We start from the raw sequence: 23,029 nt of genomic DNA on the forward strand, positions 1-23,029 counted from the left end.
TTATTCTGTCGTTCGGTATTCTGTCTCTCAGTGTTTTCCCAGTTATTGACCTCAACGTTCTCATTTCTGATGTTCTCAGTATCCTCTTGGTTTCTGCTGTGTCACATCTTGTTTTTATCGCGTACGTTATGATCGGTCTTACACATGATTTGTATATGCGTACTTTCTGTTCCAGCCTCATATCTTTGTTTCTCTAAATGACATTCCTCAGACATCCTGACACGTAATTGGCTTTATTTGCTTGCTTTCGGACGCTCTCTTTAACATCTCCACAACTACATATTTCGATTCCCAGATATTGGAATCTAGAGACTTGTTCAATTAGTTCGTTGTTAATTACTAATTTGCATCTTATGGGTTCCCTCGACACTACAAGGGATTTTGTCTTGGCTGTTGATATTTTCATGTTGTAGTTCTTCGCCACTGTATTGAAAGTTTGTGCCATTCGCTGTAGGTTATCCTCGTTATCGGAGATTAAGATTGCGTCGTCAGCATAACAGAGGATTTTTATTTGATTTTCCGCCATCTTATATCCTTTTCCAGTACCTTTAATGTTTTCTATGATTTTGTCCATGACTAAATTAAAAAGCAATGGGCTCAAGCTATCCCCTTGTCTGATTCCCGAGTTGATTTCTACTTCCGATGTTAGTTCATTCTCGTCTTTTATTCTGGTTTTGTTCTTCGCATTAATGTCTTTAATTATCCTTATCATCTTGTTGGGCTTATTTTTCTCCTTTAGCAATCTTAGCACATCTTCCAATCTTACACAATCGAAGCCTTAGTCAGATCTATAAAGCACATAAATGCAGGTTTATTATATTCCAGTGCTTTCTCAGCAATTTGTCTGGCTATGAATATGGCATCTATTGTGGACCTATTTTTCCGAAAACCTTGTTGTTGCTCACTAATTGTGTATTCTTTATTTATTTTATTGGCAAGTATTTTTGTTAAGAGTTTAAGAGTTGTGCTCAGCAAGGTGATGGTACGATAGTTGCTAGGGTCTTTGCTGTTTCCTCTCTTGTTTATAGGTATTGTTATACTCGTCCTCCACTGGTCTGGTACACGCTGGCTACATATTATTTCTTGAAAGAGGATCTCTATGTTTTCGATTAAGGTTTCTCCTCCGTATTTCAGGAGTTCATTTGGTATCCCATCTGGACCTGGTGCTTTTCTGTTTTTTAATTTACGTATGTTATTCCTTATTCCTTCTTTTGTGATTTCTAGTTCTGTGTCTATGTTGGATTCGTCTTCATTTCCTCTTTCTTCCTCTTTTTCAGGTATTATAGTATCTTCCTTATATAGTTCTTCTGTATAGGCCGTCCATTGTTCTGCTTCTATTTTACTTAAACTTCTATATTCGTTAATGGGTTTTTTCCTATTTTTTAGTATTTTCCAAACTTTTCTTTGCACCCCATACAAATCGTGTTCCATTTCTTTGGTAAAGCGTGTCTAATATTCCCTTTTTATATTTCTTATCTTAAAATTGATGTAATTTCTTGTGTCTCTGTATTGTTGGTAATTGTTTAATGTTTTGTTAGTGCAGTATTGCAGGTATGCTTTCCTCTTCTCATACGCTAGATCTCTTATTTCAGTATTGAACCAGGGATTTGATATTTTTGTTGCATTCAGGTTAATTTTTCTGACCCCTATGCTTTCCTTTGCAGCTTGTAATATATTATTATATTCTATTTTTGCCCATGCCATGTCTCATTTACTCCATCACCTGTTGTTACTGGGTTTATCTCAAATCTTTGTTCTAAACGTCTTTTATACAGCCATTTTGTGTTTTAGTTCTCTAGAGACTCAATGTTTAGTTTTTCTAAGTACTTGGGTGGTTTTTTCTTGTTTTGTGGTATTTTGAGCAAAAATTTTCCAAGCACCATTTTATGGTCTGATCCGATATTGGGCGATGTTAATGCTCTTACGTCTAGTATTTGTTTAGGTATAATTTCTCTATTTGTAATTATATAGTCTATTGTTGATTGTTGGCCTTGCGTGTTTTGCCACGTGTATTTGTGTTGGGGTTTGTGTGGAAAAAACGTGTTGTTTTCTTTATTTTTAATTCATTATATTTCTTACAGTCTTTGCCACATCGTTTCCCTACTTTTTCCATCATTCTTATATCATGTTTATACTTATAGACCTGGATCCCGCGTACCAAAAAAAGTTGATTAATAGCAAGATGAAAATTTGTTAATAGCTTAACGGTGTCCTGTCGGACAAACTTTGATGTACGGGAACACTGGAACAGGGGAAGTTTTAATTGTGGAACAGGTTAAAAATTTGGAACGTCAGACTACGAAAACTTTCCATGTATTTTGTCGGACAGAACTTCCAATTGATTTGTTATAATTTCATTAAACTCTCATGCAAAAATCAAACTGGTGTTTATCACCAACTGGGCATTTTAATGAGTGGAACACGAAGAACATGTCAAATGACGGGAATCATGTTGGTTAGTAATAGCAGTCTGATTTTTGTATGAGAATTTAATGAAAGGGTAACAAATCAATTAGAAGCTCTGTCCGACAAAATATATTGAACGTTTTTGTAGTGTGACGTTCCAAATTTTTAAACTGTTCCACAATTAAAACTTACCCTGTTCCCATACATCACAGTTTGTCCGACTAGACACTTTTAAGCTATTAACAAATTTTCAGCTTGCTATTAATCAACTTTTTTTGGTATGCGGGATCCAGGTCTATTATCTATTTTACTCAAAGTCAAACTGTTTAATTTAAAAATATGTATTTATTTATTTTACTTACAAAGTAACTTATAAGGAACACATTAAAAAAAATTAATACTAGTTTAGAAAGAATTGAAAACTATTGCTTTTTAATCTTCTGTGAACTCCTTAACATCGCTCTTAGTACGCTCAATAATTTATATACAGAGTACAAAGCAACTACAACACATGTCAACAAAAATAGTACAACATCGACCATGAAGTACTCCAACAACGTCATATCTGCCGCTGGACTTCTCAGATGTCTGGCTCCTTTGTGTCTGATGACGTACTCTATCCACCAAACTGCCTTTTCCACTCCCTTCATGGGCTGGTCCAATAGTATACTTTTTGCCTTTTTAACTTCTTCCTTGTATCTACAATAAAAATATAAAATTAAGTAAAACTGATTAAAACTTCTTATAAGTTTTTGTTCATTTTTTCACATGCAAAAAATAATGTTATATTTTTTTACTGTAATAAACCCATCATATTAGTCGAGGAAATAAAGCTGAAAAAATGGCAAAACCTCGCAATTTTTTCGTCCAGCATCGATTTGTACAAAAATTTGGGATTAGTCTCAATACACCCTCTAGTTCATTTTCTATATTGAACCGTTGTACGCTTTTAGTTTTTAAGGATGAAAACTACCCCTAATTGTAAAAAATTATAAAATAACATTTTAACTTTAATATTGTGAACATTTGGTTCTTATTAGTTACATAATGATTGTTTTATGCTTTAAGATATACTATCATAATATTTCAACCCTTAAAACAACCCTTGTTGGAGCTATATAAAAAAATTACTTATCCTAAAAGAATCATTTCGGCTTGCATCGATTTACATAAAAATTTGGGATTAGGATCATCTCACCCTTTACTTCATATACCATATCATGCTTAAGGGCGTTGATTATTTTTAGGGGTGTAAACTACCCCTTGTTGTCAAAAATCATATAAAAACATTGTAAATTTTAATATGAGTAAAATTTCGTTTTGATTGGTTAAATAATGATTGTTTTATACTTTAGGATATAATATCATAATATTTAAACCCTTAAAAACCACCCTTAATAACATTTTTTATAGGTAGATATTTTAATAGATCTATACAGAAAAAAAATGTAGAATTAAAGAAGTACAAAAACATTTATTTACACAAAAATACGAATTTACAAATATGTACAAATACAAATACAAATAGTTTTTAGTCATCTTCCAGTATACGAACCCGTTCTGTGGTATTATACATATTTTGAAAATTATCCATAAGCGGACTATCCGAATTTTTAAAAAATTTAAAAAAGGTTGGATCCACTAGATCTCTCCACCTCGAAGAACTAAATGGATGTTACTTATTTGTATAAAAGTCAGACATTTGGTACTATAAACTGAATATAAGTAAAAGAACTTCATAGAGTGATATGGAATAACAATGTAACCAAAGAAAACAAAAAATGTATCTTTCAGAGCTTAGTGACTAATATTACCCTGGAAACCAGTGCGTTTTGTGCATTGGGCCCTTGGGGCGGGCACCCTTCCTTTTATTAATAACAAATTAAACTCCGCTAAATAATCGAGGGCCATATTTTTTTAATAGAGAAAAAGACTACGAAATACCTGCGACTATTTAGTGATTTAGGATGTCGAAAACCATCCTAATTAGGATGCTAACTGTCTAAATGCGATTACACTATCCTGAATTCAGGACGTCCTAATATCGGACACTAAATTTAGGAAGATGTAATAGCCACTTCAGTCAAATCAGCTTTTTTGAAATATCGTTGAAAATAGACAAAAAATCACAACATAAACTGTTTGAGATTTTGAAAACAAATAGGTACTTTGAGCTTACTTTGGATTCTGGGCTACCTCCATAATAGCATCCTTAAGAATGTCCCTCGTCAAGGTTTTGTGGTCGACTTTAACACCCAGTCCTAGTTCTACTATTCGTTTGATGTTAGAGGGTTGGTCAGTAACAAAAGGCATTCCTACTAGAGGTACTTCTAAGGTTATAGCTTCTTCTATAGATTGCAATCCTCCCTGCATAACGAACACCTTAATATTTGGATGAGCTAAAACATAATTTAACATATAGTAAAATATCAAGTATCAATATCTGAGGTACGAAATTCGCTCAAGTAGAGACAACCAGACCAATGAACTTATACGTAGGCAGGGCCGTCTCAACCCAGGGGTGCAAGGGGTGCGAGGCACCCGGGGCGTCAAGTCCAAAGGGCGCAAGCCGAACACTTGCTAGGCTCAAACTTGCGCTTCTTGTCCTTAAAAAACTACAAGTACCAAACATATACGAGTACAAGTGCACTTTCGGTATTTTTTACAAAGGCTATTAATGCTTACTACACCTACGATATGCAAATGAAATATGAAACCCATTTAGATTATTCCGACAATAATTTCCAGAAGGTGACGCCTACACTATTTTGAATGTCGAGTGACAATGAATTCTTTTGTTTTTCTGTAGGACAAAAATTGATTAAGATATAGCTGTTCAAAATTTGCATACACTCGTGATTAGAGACTCGTTTAAGTCCTTTCAACTACAGCCATTTCAAGAATAAGCACTTAGAACGGGCGAAATTTACAGATCGTTTAAACAATATACATATAAGTAAGTAAAGTAACTTCTGAAGCGGTAATGATTAATTTCATTTAGGATGCTAATTAGGGGGTGATTTTTAGCAGGACAAAATTTACCATTAAAAGGAACCAGTAAAAGTTTGTATGAATCGGATAACGGTAACTTTTTAAAATTAATCGAATATATTTCCAATTTTGATAACGCGCTATCAGAACACATTGCACGAATTCAAAGTGTTCAGCATCAAATGCCTCATTATCGTGGACATAATCAAAATGAATTGATAAGTAGTGTAATTGGTGAAAAAATTAAATGCACAATTATTGATATTTTAAAACAACTTACAATTGTTGTTAGAATTGTTTATCTTAATTCGTCAACAAAACTTGCCGAAGTTAGAAAGCATTTTCTAGGTTTTTTACCGGTTATTGATACTACCGGACAAGGGTTAGCATATTATTATTTGTTAGAATTTTTGAAATTAATGAACATTGATTTAGATAATTTACGAGGCAAAGGGTATGATGATAATGGATCAAATATGAGAGGAAAAATATTGGCCTTCAAAAAAAATTTAGACATGAATCCTCGTGCATTTTGTGTTCCTTGTGCGGTTTACAGCCTGAATTTAGTGCTAAATGATGCTGCTAAGTGCTCATTGGAAATAACAAAACATTTTTTCGTTTGTTCAAGAAATTTCTGTTTTTTTTTTTCGCCTCAATATTACGGTGGAATATCACAATCATAATGAATGAGATACCCACTATTCTATTACATTAAAACCGTTTAAAAATACTTCGTTTTAATATGGGGAATATTTATAGTGCATGATACTCAATTTTTGACAACAACAAATACGACAATGGCACAAGAAACATCGCAAGCTCATTGATAACAAAATTAAGAACTTTAAATTTATCTGCTCTGTGGTACAATATTGTAGGTACATGGTAGGTACAATATTTTAGCAAAGGTTAATATTGTTAGCAAAACTTTGCAAACGAGCGATATTATTATTTCGGAAGCTGTTAAGGTGCTGGATCAAGTTAGTAAAGGTTTAACCAACAACCGTACTGACATTTTATGTACTGTTCGTCCACGTCCCCGAAAAAAACATTTCATTTACAAGGCTGCAAACGAGCCTCTTTTAGACCCAAAAACAAATTTTAAAATGAACTTATTTTATTATTTATTAAACATTGCCATTGGAAAATTAAGTAAAAAATCTGAAATGTTGAGGGAACAGTATATTATTTAGGATATTTTTTCTTTCTTGGAAAATATGTTGAGTTGGAGAAACTCCCAAGGAAATTTAAAAACCACGCAATGTTTAAATTTACAAAAAAAATTGGCTCATGTAAATAGATCTGATATAGATGGTGAAGATCTATTCCGTGAGTTAGAATTGTTACCAATATTTTTTATAAATAAAGACACAACTCCACTCCATATTTTGAGTTATATTTCTAATAAATTACTCTTCGTTTTCACAAATCTTTTTACATATCTCAGGATATATTAAATTCCAGTAACAGTAGCCGAAGGAGCGAAAGTCTTTTTCTAATCTTAAATTGATCAAAAATTATCTGCGCTTAACAATGGGCCAAGACAAATTAACAAACCTGGCTTTAATAAGTAGATATAGAAAAGCAAGTAAAAATAGATATCACCGTAGTAATAAAAACATTTACCAACTTAAAAAGCTAGAAAAGTAGACTTGGATATTAAGTATAGTGTTATAAGATTGATCTTTTTTGAATACTGAAACCATGTTTTTTTTTAAATATTATAAATAAAGAAAGCAAACATAAGTAGTTTTAATTTTAGCGTAACTATAACCTATAATATAATCTTCTGACAAAAGGGGGAGCAAAGATGAGTCTTGCACCCCGGCGCCGTGTATGGTTAAACGGCCCTGTACGTAGGATAGGGTTGACTTGGGCGGCTCATGGAAAGCTAAGAGGCGTTTTCACATCAGCTCTTCTCATTTGCCTAAAGAGAAAGTTCTTTGATGAATATGTGCTGATGTCCACAAACAAAAATCGAACAACACAGAGAGCAATGGAACGGTCTATGTTGGGATTAACCCTAAGAGACCGAACAACCAACACAGAATTGCGCCGTAGATCGGGAGTAACCGATGCAATCAAAAGAATATCGACCTTAAAATGGAACTGGCCAGGGCACGTCGCGAGAACGAAGGAAGGCAGATGGACAAAACGTATTCCCGAGTGGAGACCCATACAGGATCATCATCATCATTATCACGTAGCGCTACAACCCTGGGTGGGTCCTGGCTGACTGTACAACTTGTTCGGTCTTCCACCAACCTAGGGTCAAATGGGATGTTCATTTTTCGGAGATCTGATTGGATGTTATCTCTCCATCGCATTCTGAGACGTCCGAGTGGTCTTTTGCCTGTAGGAATCTCCTCCCATACCAGTTTACAAGTCTCTCGTTATGAAGTCTGTGCACGTGGCCTGCCCATCTTAGTCGCTGTGATTTAATTTCTTGGACAATATCGGTGTCATTGTAAAGTTCTTTTAATTTGAAGTTGGTTCTGATCCTATACTGGTTTGTGTTAATGTCGTGGTGAGACCCGAAAATGTTTCTAAGTATTTTTAGTTTAAAACGTCTGAGCTTTTCTTCACTTGATTTAGTCATGGTCCACGTTTCGCAACCATATGTTAGTACAGGTCTGACGACGGATTTATAGATTTTGATCTTGGAACTTCTTGTAAGATTTTTTGATTTTATAAGCTTATCCAGTGGAAATAGACAGCGATTTGCTGATTGGATGCTGTCTTTTATTTCTTCAGTAACATCGTTGTCAGCTGTGATTACGGCCCCCAGATACTTAAAACGTTGTACTCTTTCGAAATTGAAGGTGTTGACCGTCTCATTTTGTCCTATCCTGTCTCTTCGTGTCGTTCTATTTATACACATATTTTTCGTCTTCTCTTCATTAATACTCAGCCCTACTTCGCTTGTTGCTCCTTCCACCTTGTTGAAAATGGCTTTTGTGAATAGGATGGAGTCTCCAACAAGATCAATGTCATCTGCGTATGCTAGTAATAACTTATGACCTTGAACCGATAGCAGTTCTGTTTTTATTTCGGCCGACCTCATGGCTTTCTCTAATACTAGGTTAAAAAGTAGTGGAGATAACGCATCACCCTGTTTGAGTCCACTGTTGATTTCGAAGCTATCAGACAGGATGCATTTCGAAATAGAGGACGACCACCAATACGATGAACAGATGACCTGAAGGGGATATTCCAAAATTGGGTGCAAGCGGCTCAGGAGAGGAATTTTTAGGGTGAACTACGGCAGGTCTACGTTCAGCAGTGGACAAGTATAGGTTGATTGATGAGGAAAATATCAATAATCAATTTTTGAATACAACATTTTTTAAAAGTCAAAAATTTTTCAACCTAATAAAAATATTTTTAAAATATATTTAATTGAAAAATTTATTGGACCATTTTCCTAGTGACACATCCATGGCTTCTAAAAATTGCAAGCCAGAAGGATGCTGCAATGAAGACAAGATGGAATTCTAAAATTTGCAATTCACAACCCCGTCTGCACGGCTTTGTAAATTCCAACGGAAAATGTACCAATTTACTCGATAGGAGTAATACTAATAGAAAAATAAATAGAAAAATAAAAAATAAGAATAGAAAGATAAAAAAATAGGAAATAGAAAAATAAAAATGTATATATAGTCCAGAAAGCCACTGCGCATCCGCAGGGAAAAATATTCCGATTCGGATTTTTTGCACAATCTTACTCAAAAAGGACCCCTTTTAACAAATTTGCATGTTGCCAAGACCAAAAGTGGGTCAAAAATTGTTTAAACGTTTTTTTTTGTTTGGGGAGATTGAATTACTTGAGGAAAACTAGGACAAGTTTCCCACAGGATACAGGCTGGTTGGTTTAACTCAAAGCGAATGAGCGAGATACTCGGTTATCGAAAAATCGAGGAAGGGCGCAAAGGAAAGAAAGAAGGTTCAGGAAAAGAAGATAGAGGTAGCTAAAATAAAAATGTTATAGCAGATGTTGGGTTAGACTAGATGGGGCAAGATCACTAACGACGTGGTTAGAGTAAGAGATGACGTCAGTTTTAAAAAAGTTTTAATAACAAAGGATGTTGTGGTTTGGTCACGTTAAACGTATAAATGAAAACTATGTGAGATAAAGGATAGCTCTGTTAGAAGTTGAGGGAGATAGAGGTAGAGGAAAGTTGGGTATAAGATGGAAGGATTGTGTGGTAGAGGGACTTAAACGAGGAAGGTGTACATGAAGAAGACAGGATGTACAGAAATGACGTAAGGAACAGCGATTCCTGAAAAGTGAAAAGCTGAGGACGACGAAGAAGAATAAAATAATTAGTTTAAAGAAAAAACAAATGTGAGTCATTTAAACAAGGAAATAACTAGTAGAAGAAAAATAATACAAAAAACAAAAAGTGTTGAAAAACACTACTTACCGAGAATATCCTGTTGAGGGCACCACTTCTTAGTCATTACATTATCAGGTTTATTAGGAAGATAGTCAGTCTCCCATTTCCATAAAACTTTGTAAGGTAGTGCTCCCAAACCAGCAACAATTTCTTTCCTTATTTGCTCAGTCAAATTGGCACTCTTCACGTTTGATCCCAAACTGAAGTAAACTACTCCTTGTGGAGCGGAGTCTAGGTAGTCTTGTATATCCTGAAAATAAACAAATAGTGCAGTAGATCTAATTTTAATTTACTTGGGATGATAATGGATTCCGTGCTGGCAGATCTTGTATTGATAATATATTTGTACTTCAACAAGTTATAGAGAAACGAACAGCCAGAAATTTACCGAATCATTTAGTGTTCGTTGACTTAGAAAAGGCCTATCATACAGTACCCTTGAAAAGATTATTTGAAGTATTGACGAAGGCAGAGGCTTAAGTAAGGCATACATGAACGCCATAGCGAACATGTACATAAATGCAAAAAGTGCCGTTAAAATGGAAAATAAAATTTCAGACCCGTTTCCTGTAACAAAAGGCTTAAGACAAGGATGTTCTTTGTCCCCAACCCTATTTAAAATCTATATTCAGGAAGCATTAAACAACTGGAGGAGAAAATGCACAGGAATGGGAATAGAACTTGGAAACAAGTACCTAACAAATCTTTTCTTCGCAGACGATCAAGTGATTATGGCAAACGATGAGGAAGACATGGATTATATGATTCGAAAGTTAACCGAAGAATACGAAAATTGGTGACTCACAATCAATATAAACAAAACAGAATACCTTAGAACAGCGGTTCTCAATATTTTTGAGTCTTGTACCACCAAATACTTTTTATTATTTTTGGTACCACCTAACTGAAATACCTATCTAGCTAGGTGATCTAATTCACTATAATAGTAATGCTTATTTTGGCTGTTTTGCGTTTTGTGTACCACCTCAAATAATGAAATGTACCACCAGTGGTACATGTACCACAGATTGAGAACCGCTGCCTTAGAATAAAAGACGAAGGAACACACCCAGAACACTCGATTAGAGATATAAAACAATGCGAAAAATTTAAATACTTAGGGACAGTCATAGCGAAGGAAGGAACATCGAAATGGGACATCCAGCAGAAAATAGAACAGGGTCGAAATGTGGTACAAACACTAAACTCGTTACTTTGGTCTCCTAAAATTAGTTTACAAACCAAAATGACAATCTACAAGTCGGTTGTAGAACCAATTTTGACGTACGGTTCTAAATGTTGGCAAATGACAATGAATGAAAATAAAAAACTGGAAGTAGTAGAAATGGACTATCTGAGAAGAGCGTGTCGGATATCTAGACTTGATCACATCTCAAATGAAGAAATAAGAAGAAGGACAAGAAGAATCTACAATACCGTAGATACAATAGAATCCAAACAACTTTTATGGTACGGGCATGTAATGCGAATGGATGATGAATGATGGCCAAAACAGGATTTAAACTATGTTCCATGGAATAGAAGAAGAAGAGGAAGACCAGCACTGGAATGGAGAGAAGGAATCAGAGAAATAATGAGAGATAGAGCCATAAATGAGGAAGAATGGACCGACCGAAAAAGGTGGAGATCGAAATGCGGGATGCGGCAGAGGCTGTAGGACCCCCGTAGATATGTATGATATTGGGAGAACGGCAAGAAAATTATACATAAGTATTTGAAAGCGAAGGAAGACGAAGTAGTGGAAAATTTACTGGATATAACAAGAGAGGAAATGAACGAAGCCATAAATAGAATCAAAACAGAAAAAGTATCTGGGAAGGAAAGACATAGTAGAACATGTAGCTAATAAGAAACGGAGGTGAGCAGGTCATGTTGCATGGCGATGGCGAGCAGACAAGAGAAGCAGAGGTTGACCACCAACGCGCTCGAGTGACGATGTAAAATCTGACAAACTCTCTAAGAGATATAAACGTATATAAACGGAGATTAAACAGGGTGAGTCATGAGGAACTGTACATACTCCTACCTCGTATAGACGCCCCTATGGGGAATAACAAATGACCATTAAAAAGTGTCTGCTCCCATTGTTTAATAATATACAGGGCGAGTTTCGCATTTTGACAGAAAATTTTATTCGTCATAATTTTTGAACGGTCAGATCGATGTGTCTCTTATTTTGGTCAATCGTTACACAATTGCCACCTAATCAACTGATATATTCAAACTAGAAAAAAATCAGGTCCGGCTTTAAAAAAATTAGTTCGTTTTGGTCTTAGAAAAAATTTCCCCCTGTATAAGCTTTTTGAAAACTCTAATATGAATTTTACAAATTAGACAAATAGGCAATTAAAATAACATATTTATTTTTTTCCGCACTCGATTGCTTAATTTTTTATAAAAAAATCAAATTTGATTATGAATTAAAAGTTTGGTAAAGTGAACCATAGATTTAACAAAATTAACTTTTATTACCAAAATTAATTGTTTTTTGAACAAATATTTAATTTATGTTACCACCAATCAACTAATTTATTCAAACAAGAAAAAATCAGGCCCGGATTTAAAAAATAAGTTCGTTTTGGTCTTAGAAAAAATTTCACCCTGTATACGCTTTTTGAAAACTCTAATATGATTTTTACAAATTAGACAAATAGGCAATTAAAATGGCATATTTATTTTTTTCCCTACACGATTACTTAATTTTTTATAAAAAAAAATCAAATTTGACTATGAATAATGAAAAGTTTGGTAAAGTGAACCATAGATTAAAATAAAAATAACTTTTATTTCAAAAATGAATTTTTTTTGAACAAATATTTAATTTATGTTATCACCCAATCAACTGATTTATTCAAACTAGAAAAGAATCAGGCCCGGATTTAAAAAATTATTTTGTTTGGGTCTTAGGAAAAACTTCACCTTGTATATGTTTTTTGAAAACTCTAATATGAATTTTACAAATAAGACAAATAGACAATTAAAATGGCGTATTTATTTTTTCCCCACACGATTACTTATTTTTTTATTAAAAAATCAAATTTGACTATGCATAAAAAGTTTGGCAAAGTTTTTGCATAGATTTAAAAAAATTAACTTTTTTTACAAAAATTAATTTACAAAAACAACGTGTTTCTTAAAATTAAAAGTTTTACCATTTTTTTTTTTATATAACACGTCTACATCTAAAACTTCCCATAATACTTCTTTTGGACTCTATAGTTTAACATAGACGTGATCAAATTGATAAATTTTAAATTTTTCCACCTAATTTTTGCGATTTACAAGTTTGCAACTTTTACAAGAAGAAGACTGAAAGTCTACAACAATTTTCATAGTCTTCACAATGGTAAGAGGTATGTGCTGTAAAAATTTCAAAAAAAAATATTAAAATGGAACAGAGTTGTAGCGAGTTAAACCGTGAGTTAATTTTTTTTTTCATTTTTAGGTTAAAATTCCGATTTTGACAAATTTGATTTTTTAATAAAAAATTAAGTAATCGTGTGGGGAAAAAAATAAATATGCCACTTTAATTGCCTATTTGTCTTATTTGTAAAATTAATATTAGAGTTTTCATAAAGCGTATACAGGGTGAAATTTTTTCTAAGACCAAAACGAACTAATTTTTTAAATCCGGACCTGATTTTTCTCTAGTTTGAATAAATCAGTTGATTGAATGGAACATAAATTACTTATTTGTGCAAAAAAAATTAATTTTTGTAATAAAAGTTATTTTTTTTAAATACATGGTTCACTTTACCAAACTTTTAATTCATAGTGAAATTTGATTTTTTTATAAAAAATTAAGTTATCGTGTGCGGAAAAAAATAAATATGCCACTTTAATTGCCTATTTGTCTAATTTGTAAAATTCATATTAGAGTTTTCAAAAAGCGTATACAGGGTGAAATTTTTTCCAAGGCCCAAACGAACTAATTTTTTTAAAGCCGGACCTGATTTTTTTCTAGTTTGAATAAATCAGTTGATTAGGTGGTAATAGTGTAACGATTGGCCAAAATAAGAGACACATCGATCTGACCGTTAAAAAATTATGGCGAATACAAATTTCTGTCAAAATGCGAAACTCGCCCTGTATATTATTAAACAATGGGAGCAGACACTTTTTAATGGTCATTTCTTATTCCCCATAGGAGCCTCTATACGAGGTAGGAGTATGTACAGTTCCTCATGACTCACCCTGTATACGTGAAAATCTCTAGCATATACCCCCCATAATATCGTAAGAAACCAAATTGACTACATAACCATCAGTGAGCGTTACAGAAATGCAGTAAAGTCTGTAAAAACCTAACCTGGCGCCGATGTGCCATCTGATCACAATCTATTGTTAGCCGAAATAAAATTAAAACTTAAACAGATCTTAAAACTTAAAATAAAAAATTAAAACTTAAACAACAACGATCCTCTAACAAACTGGATACCGATTTTATTAGAAACAAAGGTCAGGGGATTGCAAACAATTTAGAGAGCAATTTTGAGAATAGCGAACAAAAAGAATCCATCGAGGATCATTGGAACCAACTCAAAACGATTATAAGCAGCTCAACTCCAAACTTAAAAAACAAATCAAAAGAAGCAACAGTGGATAAACGATGAGATTTTGAATTTGATGGAAAAAAGACGCAAATTTAAGAACCAAAACATCGAAATGTATAAACGCATTAATAAAGAGATAAGTACTAAAATACGAGATGCAAAAGAAACATACTTAGTCGAGGAAATGAAGCTGAAAAAATGGCAAAACCTCGCAATTTTTTCCTCCAGCATCGATTTGTACAAAAATTTGGGATTAGGTTCATTTCACCCTCTAGTTCATTTTCTATATTGAGCCGTTGTACGCTTTTGGTTTTTTAAGGGTGAAAACCACCCCTAATTGTAAACAATTATAAAATAACATATTAAAATTTAATATTGTCAACATTTGCTTCTTATTAGTTACATAATGACTGTTTTGTGCCTTAAGATATAATATCACAATATTTCAATCCTTAAAACCACCCTTGTTGGAGCTATATATGAAAAGTTTACTTATCCTAAAAGAATAATTTCGGCTTGCATCAATGTATATAAAAATTTTGGGTTAGGATCATCTTACCTTGTACTTCATATCCTATATCATGCTCAAGGGCGTTGATTATTTTTAGGGGTATAAACTACCATTATTTTCAAAAATTATATAAAAACATTGTAAACTTTAATAAAGGTAAAATTTGGTTTTGACTGGTTAAATAATGATTGTTTTATGCTTCAGGATATAATATCATAATATTTCAACCCTTAAAAACCTCCCTTAATAACATTGCAATTTTTATAAGTAGACAATTTAATAGATCTATACATAAAAAAGTACAATTAAAGAATTACAAAAACATTTATTTACACAAAAACACGAATTTACAAATATATAAAAATACACATACAAATAATTTTTTAGTCATCCAGTATACGAACCGGCTCTGTGGTATTATATAGGCACATTGAAAATGCTCTATAAAAGGACTATTCGAATTTTTCGAGAAAAAAATTAGTATTATAAACATAGCTTCTTCATTTTTGGCGATAAAAAGTTTTTTCAATAACAGTTTTGTAGAATTTTTGAAGAGTAATAAGACTGTGTAAATTAATTCCGTAAGATCCCTTAATTTTTAATTGAGGTGGGTTTAAAGGCTCGAATAAGGGGGTGTTTGCTCGTAAATAGATGTTTTAAACAGCTATATCTCGTTAACTGTTCACTGTAATGAAAATATATGCACAAGAAAATTTTAGCTATTAAAGAAGCTACAATTTAGTAATCTATCATTTTTTTCATATCTCCAGTATTTTCGGAGATATTTTGAAGAAAATGATAAAAAATGCAAAATTGCAAAAAAATCAATTTTTCCTTTAAACTGCAATTTTTCTAAAATTATGCCTTTTAAATAGGTCAAACTTCTTGGGTGTATTGATAATATAAATATAAAAGGAACTACAGAAAGGTGAAGACCAATTTTTAGTTACAAGGGTAGTTACGGGGTTGTTATCACTGTTTTTTTCGTAGAGAAAAACAGGTACCGACTTTTTTTATCATAAGTTGCTCAATTTTTATGCTAGAAATTTTTATTATTTTTTTTGAAAGATCTTATTGTATTCTTAAAAAAACATCATATAAGTTTTCCTGGAAAAATTCAAAGTTTTCCCGTTATTTGGCTTTGATTATTTCAAATTATGCATTTGCCGAAAGAAGCTAACATTTAACATGCCGTACCTCGGTTTGTGTTGGTCGTAAAAATATTATAGAATCCCAGTTTCGTTTATGTTACTAAAAGATACAATTTTGATATCTACAGTTTTTTTTGATTAAATGTATATTTTTCGAGTTATTCTCAAAAAACCATCTAAAAATGTCGATTTTTCCGTCGAAAAACTGTTACTTTCAACCACGAATAACTCGAAAAATATTAGTTTTACGAAGAAAATGTGAAAAACATTTTTTTCTTAGAATTACTTTTTACATCGATTTACATGGTTAAAATGTAATAAAAAATTCCCACCCCCGAGATGGGGTGGGAACTACCCCCAAGGTTTTAGCGTACAGCAGCATGATATAGAAAATGATCCTTGGGCTATTCCCTACCTTCTGTAAAAATTTCAAGTAAATCCATGCTGGACGAAAAAATTGCGAGCCAAAATGCTTCATTTCCTCGACTAACTTTGAAAACAAATGTTTAGAAATTGAAGAGTTGCAGAGAAAACATGATTCATTTAATATGTACCTATAAAAAAATAAAAGAACTCACCGGTCAGAACAAAAAACATGCAAATAACATCGTTGATAGAGACGGAAAACTGATTATCACTGATTTGGATAAAATAGACAGATGGAAAGTGTTTAATATATATAGCTGTGTAACAGCGTAGCAAGGGGCTGCGTGCTAGACATGACATGGCTAACTTCAAGCCAGTCAACATGGTTGTCACTTGTATGATTTATTGTATGTAAGATGTTTAGTAAGTTTTATAAAAATATATAAGTTTACTCAATACTATGATTGTTTGACTTATAACCCATTAAATAAAGTAGTTTAAACATGGCGCAGTCAAACAGCTAGTTGGGTTACAGTTTACAGTCGAAAAGCTAAATTTATAGCAACTTGTACACGAGGTACCATACATAACCTACAATGGCAGTGATGGGAATAAATGTAAAATTACCACCAGATTTTGACCTGCAGGATCAAAATGCTGCAAGCGAATGGAAGTTCTGGAAGACTAGTTTCGAAGATTATTTACTAGCAACGGGACAAGACCAGTCAGCAGATAAAATGAAAATGTCAATTTTAAGAAATATAATTGGGGCTGAGTCTGCCAAAATTATGTCCACATTCGAGATCCCAGAAGCCGAAAATAACAAGTATGACTTGATGATATCACTAATCGATAAGTATGTTAATCCAAGGATGAATGAATCATTTGAAAGATACAATTTTATCATGAGGGTCCAGAAAGAAGGAGAGTCGTTTGAGCAGTTTCTTACTAGTTGTAGATATTTGATTCGAACATGTAATTATAATGAAATTGATCCAGAACAAACAGCCGAAGATAAAGCTCTGAGAGACAAAATATTAATGGGCATCAGAGATCCAGTTACTAGAGAAGCTCTATTGAGAGTGGACAAACTTACCCTACAAAAAGCCATCGAATTTTGTAGAACTAGTGAACAAAGTAAGAACCAAAATTTGAAATTTCATACCGAAAGAAAAGATGTAGACATAGGAGAAGTTCGTAAAGATAGGTACCAGGGCCATAGAAATTATAATAACTCTAGAAGTAAAGCGAATACCAATGAAAAATTCAAGTGTAAAAGATGTCAATCAACTCATGGGGCCAGAGAATGTCCAGCGTATGGAAAGAAATGTAAGAAATGTGGGCTTTTAAACCATTTTGCAAAGTCGTGTAGAGTGAAGAATATTGATGTCATAGATGAAGATAGCAGTGATGGATCAGCTGATAGTTTTGTAGGAAATGTCAATAAAGTATACCAAAATGTAAGTAGTCAAAATATTTGGGATGAAATTATAGAAATTGAAAACAAGAGAATTAAAGTAAAACTTGACACAGGTGCAGATGTAAGTATAATTCCATTAAAAATTTTTAAGAAAATTGATAAACAATTTAAAATTAGGGATAATCATTATGTACTGAAAGGGTTTGAGGGTACTCAGGCTAAAACAATGGGTGTCGTAAATTTATTTTGTAAACATAAAAATAAGTATGTTTACGAGGATTTTACAATTATTAATGGGGCAACTCGAGTTCTTTTAAGTGGTAAATTATGTATTGATTTGGGGTTAGTTAAACGAATCAACAATATTGAGAGTTGTGGTACTTTAGAATTAGCAGAAAGGGATAAATTTATAAACCTTAACCCTGAAGTTTTTAGAGGTCATGGTAAATTTTGTGGTAAACATAGGATCACTACAGTAGACAATTTTGAGCCAGTAAGTTACCCACCTGTAAATGTACCTGTCGCAATTAGAGATAATTTAAAAAATGAATTAGATAGGTTGACAAAAAGAGGGGCAATTGTCAAAGTTAACGAAATTGACCCCAGGGCAAGCATAAACCGCATTGTTATTGTGGAAAAGCAAAATGGTAAGTTACGTTTATGCTTAGACCCATTAGATCTAAACAAACAAATAGTCCGCAAACCAAGAGTAGTACATAAATTGGAAGATGTTTGTGCACAAATGATAGGTAAAAAGATATTTTCTGTATTTGATCTCTCTGAAGGGTATCATCATTTAGAACTTGACGAGACATCATCATGGAAATGCTGTTTTGCAACTTCTTATGGAATTTTCAGATATAAAGTATTGCCATATGGATTATCAAATTCCCAAGATCTGTTTCAAGAAGTAGTAGAAGATAAATTTAAAGGTATAGAGAATTTATTGATTTGTCATGATGATATGATTGTTATGGGAACAACAAAAGAAGAACATGATACAACTGTTAAAAAAGTGTTAGAAAGGGCTAAAGAAGTAGGAGCAAAGTTTAATGGGGACAAATTTCAATATTGTCAAGAAGAGGTCAGATTTATGGGTCAAGTTTTTTCACATAAAGGGATGCAAATAGATCCTGACAGAGTGGAATCACTTTGTAAACTTGAAAAACCAAATAGTAAAGTAGAATTACAAAGAATTTTGGGCGCATTTAATTACGTTAGACGGTACATTCCGAACATGGCTGAACATATTCAACCTCTTTGTCAATTACTTAAAAATAATGTAGAATGGGTGTGGCTCCCGTCACATCAAAAATGTTTTGATAATTTAAAGAACATAATTTGTAAATCACCAGCGTTAGTCCCTTATGATCCTAATCAAAAAATTATTTTACAGTGTGATGCATCTAAAAATGGTTTAGGTGTTTGTATGTTCCAGAAATATGATTCTATTTTAAAATTAGTAGCTTGTGCATCACGAAATATGAATGATAGTGAAATAAATTATAGTCAGACTGAGAAGGAACTATTGGCAATTTATTATGCTACTCAAAAATTTCACAATTTTATTTATAATTTTGATGTTGACGTTCAATCAGATCACAAACCTATAATCTCCATTATGAAGAAGCCAATTTCCAAAATTGGATCAGTTAGACTCCAACGTTTAAGGCTTAAACTTCTCAAGTACAGATTAAATGTATATTTTGTTCCTGGGAAAGACATACATTTTGCTGATATGCTATCTAGGTCCAGTTTAAATATAGAGACACATGACCCAGAAATGTTTGAAATGGTCCACTCAGTGAGTAAACATTTACCTATGAGCCAGGAAAAGCAATCTGAGTTAAGACTAGCTACTAGCCAGGATGAGGCATTAGCAGTAATTTTTGATTTTTATTATAATGGGTGGCCAAAAGAAAAAAATGTTCCTCAAGTGTGTAAAAAGTACTATGGTATAAGAGATTCACTGTATTTTGAAGCTGGCATCGCATTTATTGATGACAAAATAATTATTCCGAAAAAACTTAGGCTTGACATGATATAATTGCTTCACAAAGGCCATATAGGAGTCAGTAAAACTATAAACAAAGCCAGGAGTATATATTATAACTATATAAAAAAATGCAGGATATGTGAGAAATACAGACCAAATAATTTTAAAGAACCAATGATGCCTCATGACATTCCCAGACTAAGATTCAATAAAGTTGGTACAGACATTTTAGAGTATGGTTCAAAAGCATATTTAGTAATTGTAGACTATTTTTCGCATTGGTTGGACATTTCAATATTAAAAGATAAAACCTCCAGTTCAGTAATCAACTCATTTCAAGATACTTTTAGTAGATTTGGATATCCAGAAATTTTAATTGCAGATAATCTACCATTTACTTCGGTAAAATGTAAAAATTATTATAGAGAAAAAGACATTACAATTATGACATGCACTCCACATTACCACCAGAGTAATGGACTTGCAGAAAAAGCAGTCAATATAAGCAAACAAATTTTAAGAAAGAGTAATGAGGAAAATGTTGATTTTAGAGATTTGGTGATGGAATATAATAATACCTGCATAATAAATCTTGATGCATCTCCAGCTCAAATTTTACAGAGCAGGATCCTGAGAGGACAATTACCAACTACAGCTAATAAATTAGAACCTACAATCCAGAAACAAGTATATAAGAATTTATGCAAAGAAAAAGAGAAATTACAAGTACGTTATGATAAGACAGCACGAAGAAAACCAGTAGAGTTTAGAAAGGGAGATAGGGTAGTAATAAGAAGTTCAAAAGATAATTATTGGCGTAAAGCAATTGTGTTAGAAAAGGCCAATGAACCTAGATCATATTGGGTGAAAAAAGAAGATAACAATAAAATTATTAGACGGAATTCACACCAAATGAAACATTCATACACCACAACACTTGAAAAAGAACTCATTTTAGAACCCGAGTTGTACCCTGATATTCAGTCACAAAGTGTTCATAAAGATACCACTCACATTAACGTAAATGATAGTGTTAATAAAACCATTAGTTGCCCAAGCCCAAATGTAAAATCAGTACCTACATTGAGTCATAAAGTCAACCCAAATATTGAGACTTCTAACAGTTATAAGACGAGAGTTGGTCGTAATATAAAGACCCCTTATAGATATCGATCTTAGGGGGAAGGTGTTTAATATATATAGCTGTGTAACAGCGTAGCAAGGGGCTGCGTGCTAGACATGACATGGCTAACTTCAAGCCAGTCAACATGGTTGTCACTTGTATGATTTATTGTATGTAAGATGTTTAGTAAGTTTTATAAAAATATATAAGTTTACTCAATACTATGATTGTTTGACTTATAACCCATTAAATAAAGTAGTTTAAACAAAAGAGAACTACATTAAGGAACTGTTTAATGATGAAAGGCCCGAGCTTGAAATTAACGAAGTAGTTACAGGACCTGACATAACTATGGACGAAATTTAACAAGTAATAAGATTAGCAAAGACCAGAAAAGAAAGTTCAGGTAAAAGATCTCTCCTTCATCTTTTTAATAAAGTTTATCAAACTGGCTATATACCAACGGCTTGGCTGTTGTCGACTTTTGTGACGATACCTAAAAAAGCAAACACGAAAAGATGTAGTGACTACCGAACCATTGGCTTAATAAGTCATGTTTTAAAGATATTTCTACGAATTTTGCACTCTAGGATGTACCAAAAAATAGAAGAACAGCTTGGTGATACACAGTTTGGATTCCGCAATAACCTTGGGACCAGAGAAGCAATATTTAGTATTCAGGTTATGGTACAGAGATGCAGAGATGTCGAGCATCCGGTTTATATGTGTTTCATTGACTTTGAGGAGGCCTTTGATCGGGTAAAACATACTGAAATGATTGCTATTCTTCAGAAAGTGGGTATTGATGATAAAGACCTACGCACTATTAAAAATCTTTACTGGCATCAACGTGCAAACATCAGGATTGGCCGGGACACGTGTGAAGAACTTCAAATACGAAGAGGAGTAAGGCAGGGCTGCATTTTGTCCCCACTAATATTTAACATCTATTCTGAGTTTGTTTTCAATTAAGCAGTGGATAATGCTCAATGTGGTATCAAAATGAATGGCGTCAATATTAATAATTTGAGAGACGCGGATGAAACGTTGTTAATTGCGAGCAATTATGAAGAACTTCAACATCTGATTAATAGGATTACCACAACGTGTGATCAATATGGACTCAAGCTAAACACCGCAAAGATTAAGGTGATGGTTGTCAGTAAGACGCCAATACAACCGGAAGTAGGAACAGCTTATGGTGAACAATTAGAGAGAACTAACAGTATCACCTACCTTGGTTGAAATCTAAATGAGAACTGGGACATGAGCAAAGAAATTAAAATACGTGGTGTAGAGAAGGCCAGAGCTGCATTATTTAAGATAAAGAAACTTTTATGTGGAAACAACATTACTTTCAATCTTAAAATTAGATTAGTGAGATGTTATGTGTTCTCTACTCTTTTGTACGATGTCGAAGGTTGGACTTTAACAGATACTCTTCACAAGAAATTGGAAGCCTTTGAAATCTGGGTATACCGAAGAATCCTACGAATAAGTTGGGTGGATAGAGTTCGTAACGAAGTTGTTTTGCACCGGATGGGAAAAGTCAGAACAGTTAAAAATCGAAAACTTGAATATTATGGCCATATTATGCGACACCCAGAGAGATATAATATACTCCATTTAATAATACAAGGCAAGCTGGACAGAACAGGTCGAAGAAGAACGTCATGGCTTAAAAACCTGGGAGAATGGTACAACAGATCCTCTGCATCCCTTTTCCGAGCTGCCGTTAACAAAATTGGTAGAGCCAATTTGATAGCCAACGTTATATAATCAAGCACGGCACATGAAGAAGAAGAAGAATCTAAGAGAGTCATTAATATTCAGCTGAGCGGGGTGCTCTTGTCCCAATTGAGAAATTCCATAAACAATGGATGTACCAGTTTTATAAAATTAAATCCTTGTTTATATAATTTCACAACTCGGAAAATGGCACCCCGTTCGGCAGAACTATACTTGCACTCGTATTATAAGTCTCTCTCTCCTGTCGTTTCCCCATTACTGAGGATCGTGATTTCTTCCAATATTCCTAACAATGTTTCTGCATTGGTCTCTATCTTCAGCTGCTCTAAGAGCTTCGCAGAA

General features: G+C 33.3%; 1 protein-coding gene across 4 annotated transcripts in view; it reads right to left on the bottom strand.

The window, feature by feature from the left end:
• Positions 1 to 2,731: 2,731 nt before the first annotated feature.
• The window catches only part of LOC114330489 (UDP-glycosyltransferase UGT5), a 138,567-nt gene continuing 118,269 nt past the window's right edge, over positions 2,732 to 23,029 (bottom strand). For all 4 annotated transcript variants that reach the window (XM_050662348.1, XM_050662347.1, XM_050662345.1 and 1 more), the window contains exons 3-5: positions 9,825 to 10,047; positions 4,586 to 4,805; positions 2,732 to 3,105 (exon numbers count right to left, since the gene is read on the bottom strand). In XM_050662348.1, the coding sequence (XP_050518305.1) occupies positions 2,829 to 3,105; positions 4,586 to 4,805; positions 9,825 to 10,047 (720 nt within the window). In that variant the 3' untranslated portion in view covers positions 2,732 to 2,828. The remainder of the gene's footprint in view (positions 3,106 to 4,585; positions 4,806 to 9,824; positions 10,048 to 23,029) is intronic.

This window comes from Diabrotica virgifera, chromosome 9 (assembly GCF_917563875.1).
Source record: "Diabrotica virgifera virgifera chromosome 9, PGI_DIABVI_V3a".
Classification (NCBI taxonomy): Eukaryota; Metazoa; Arthropoda; class Insecta; order Coleoptera; family Chrysomelidae; genus Diabrotica; species Diabrotica virgifera.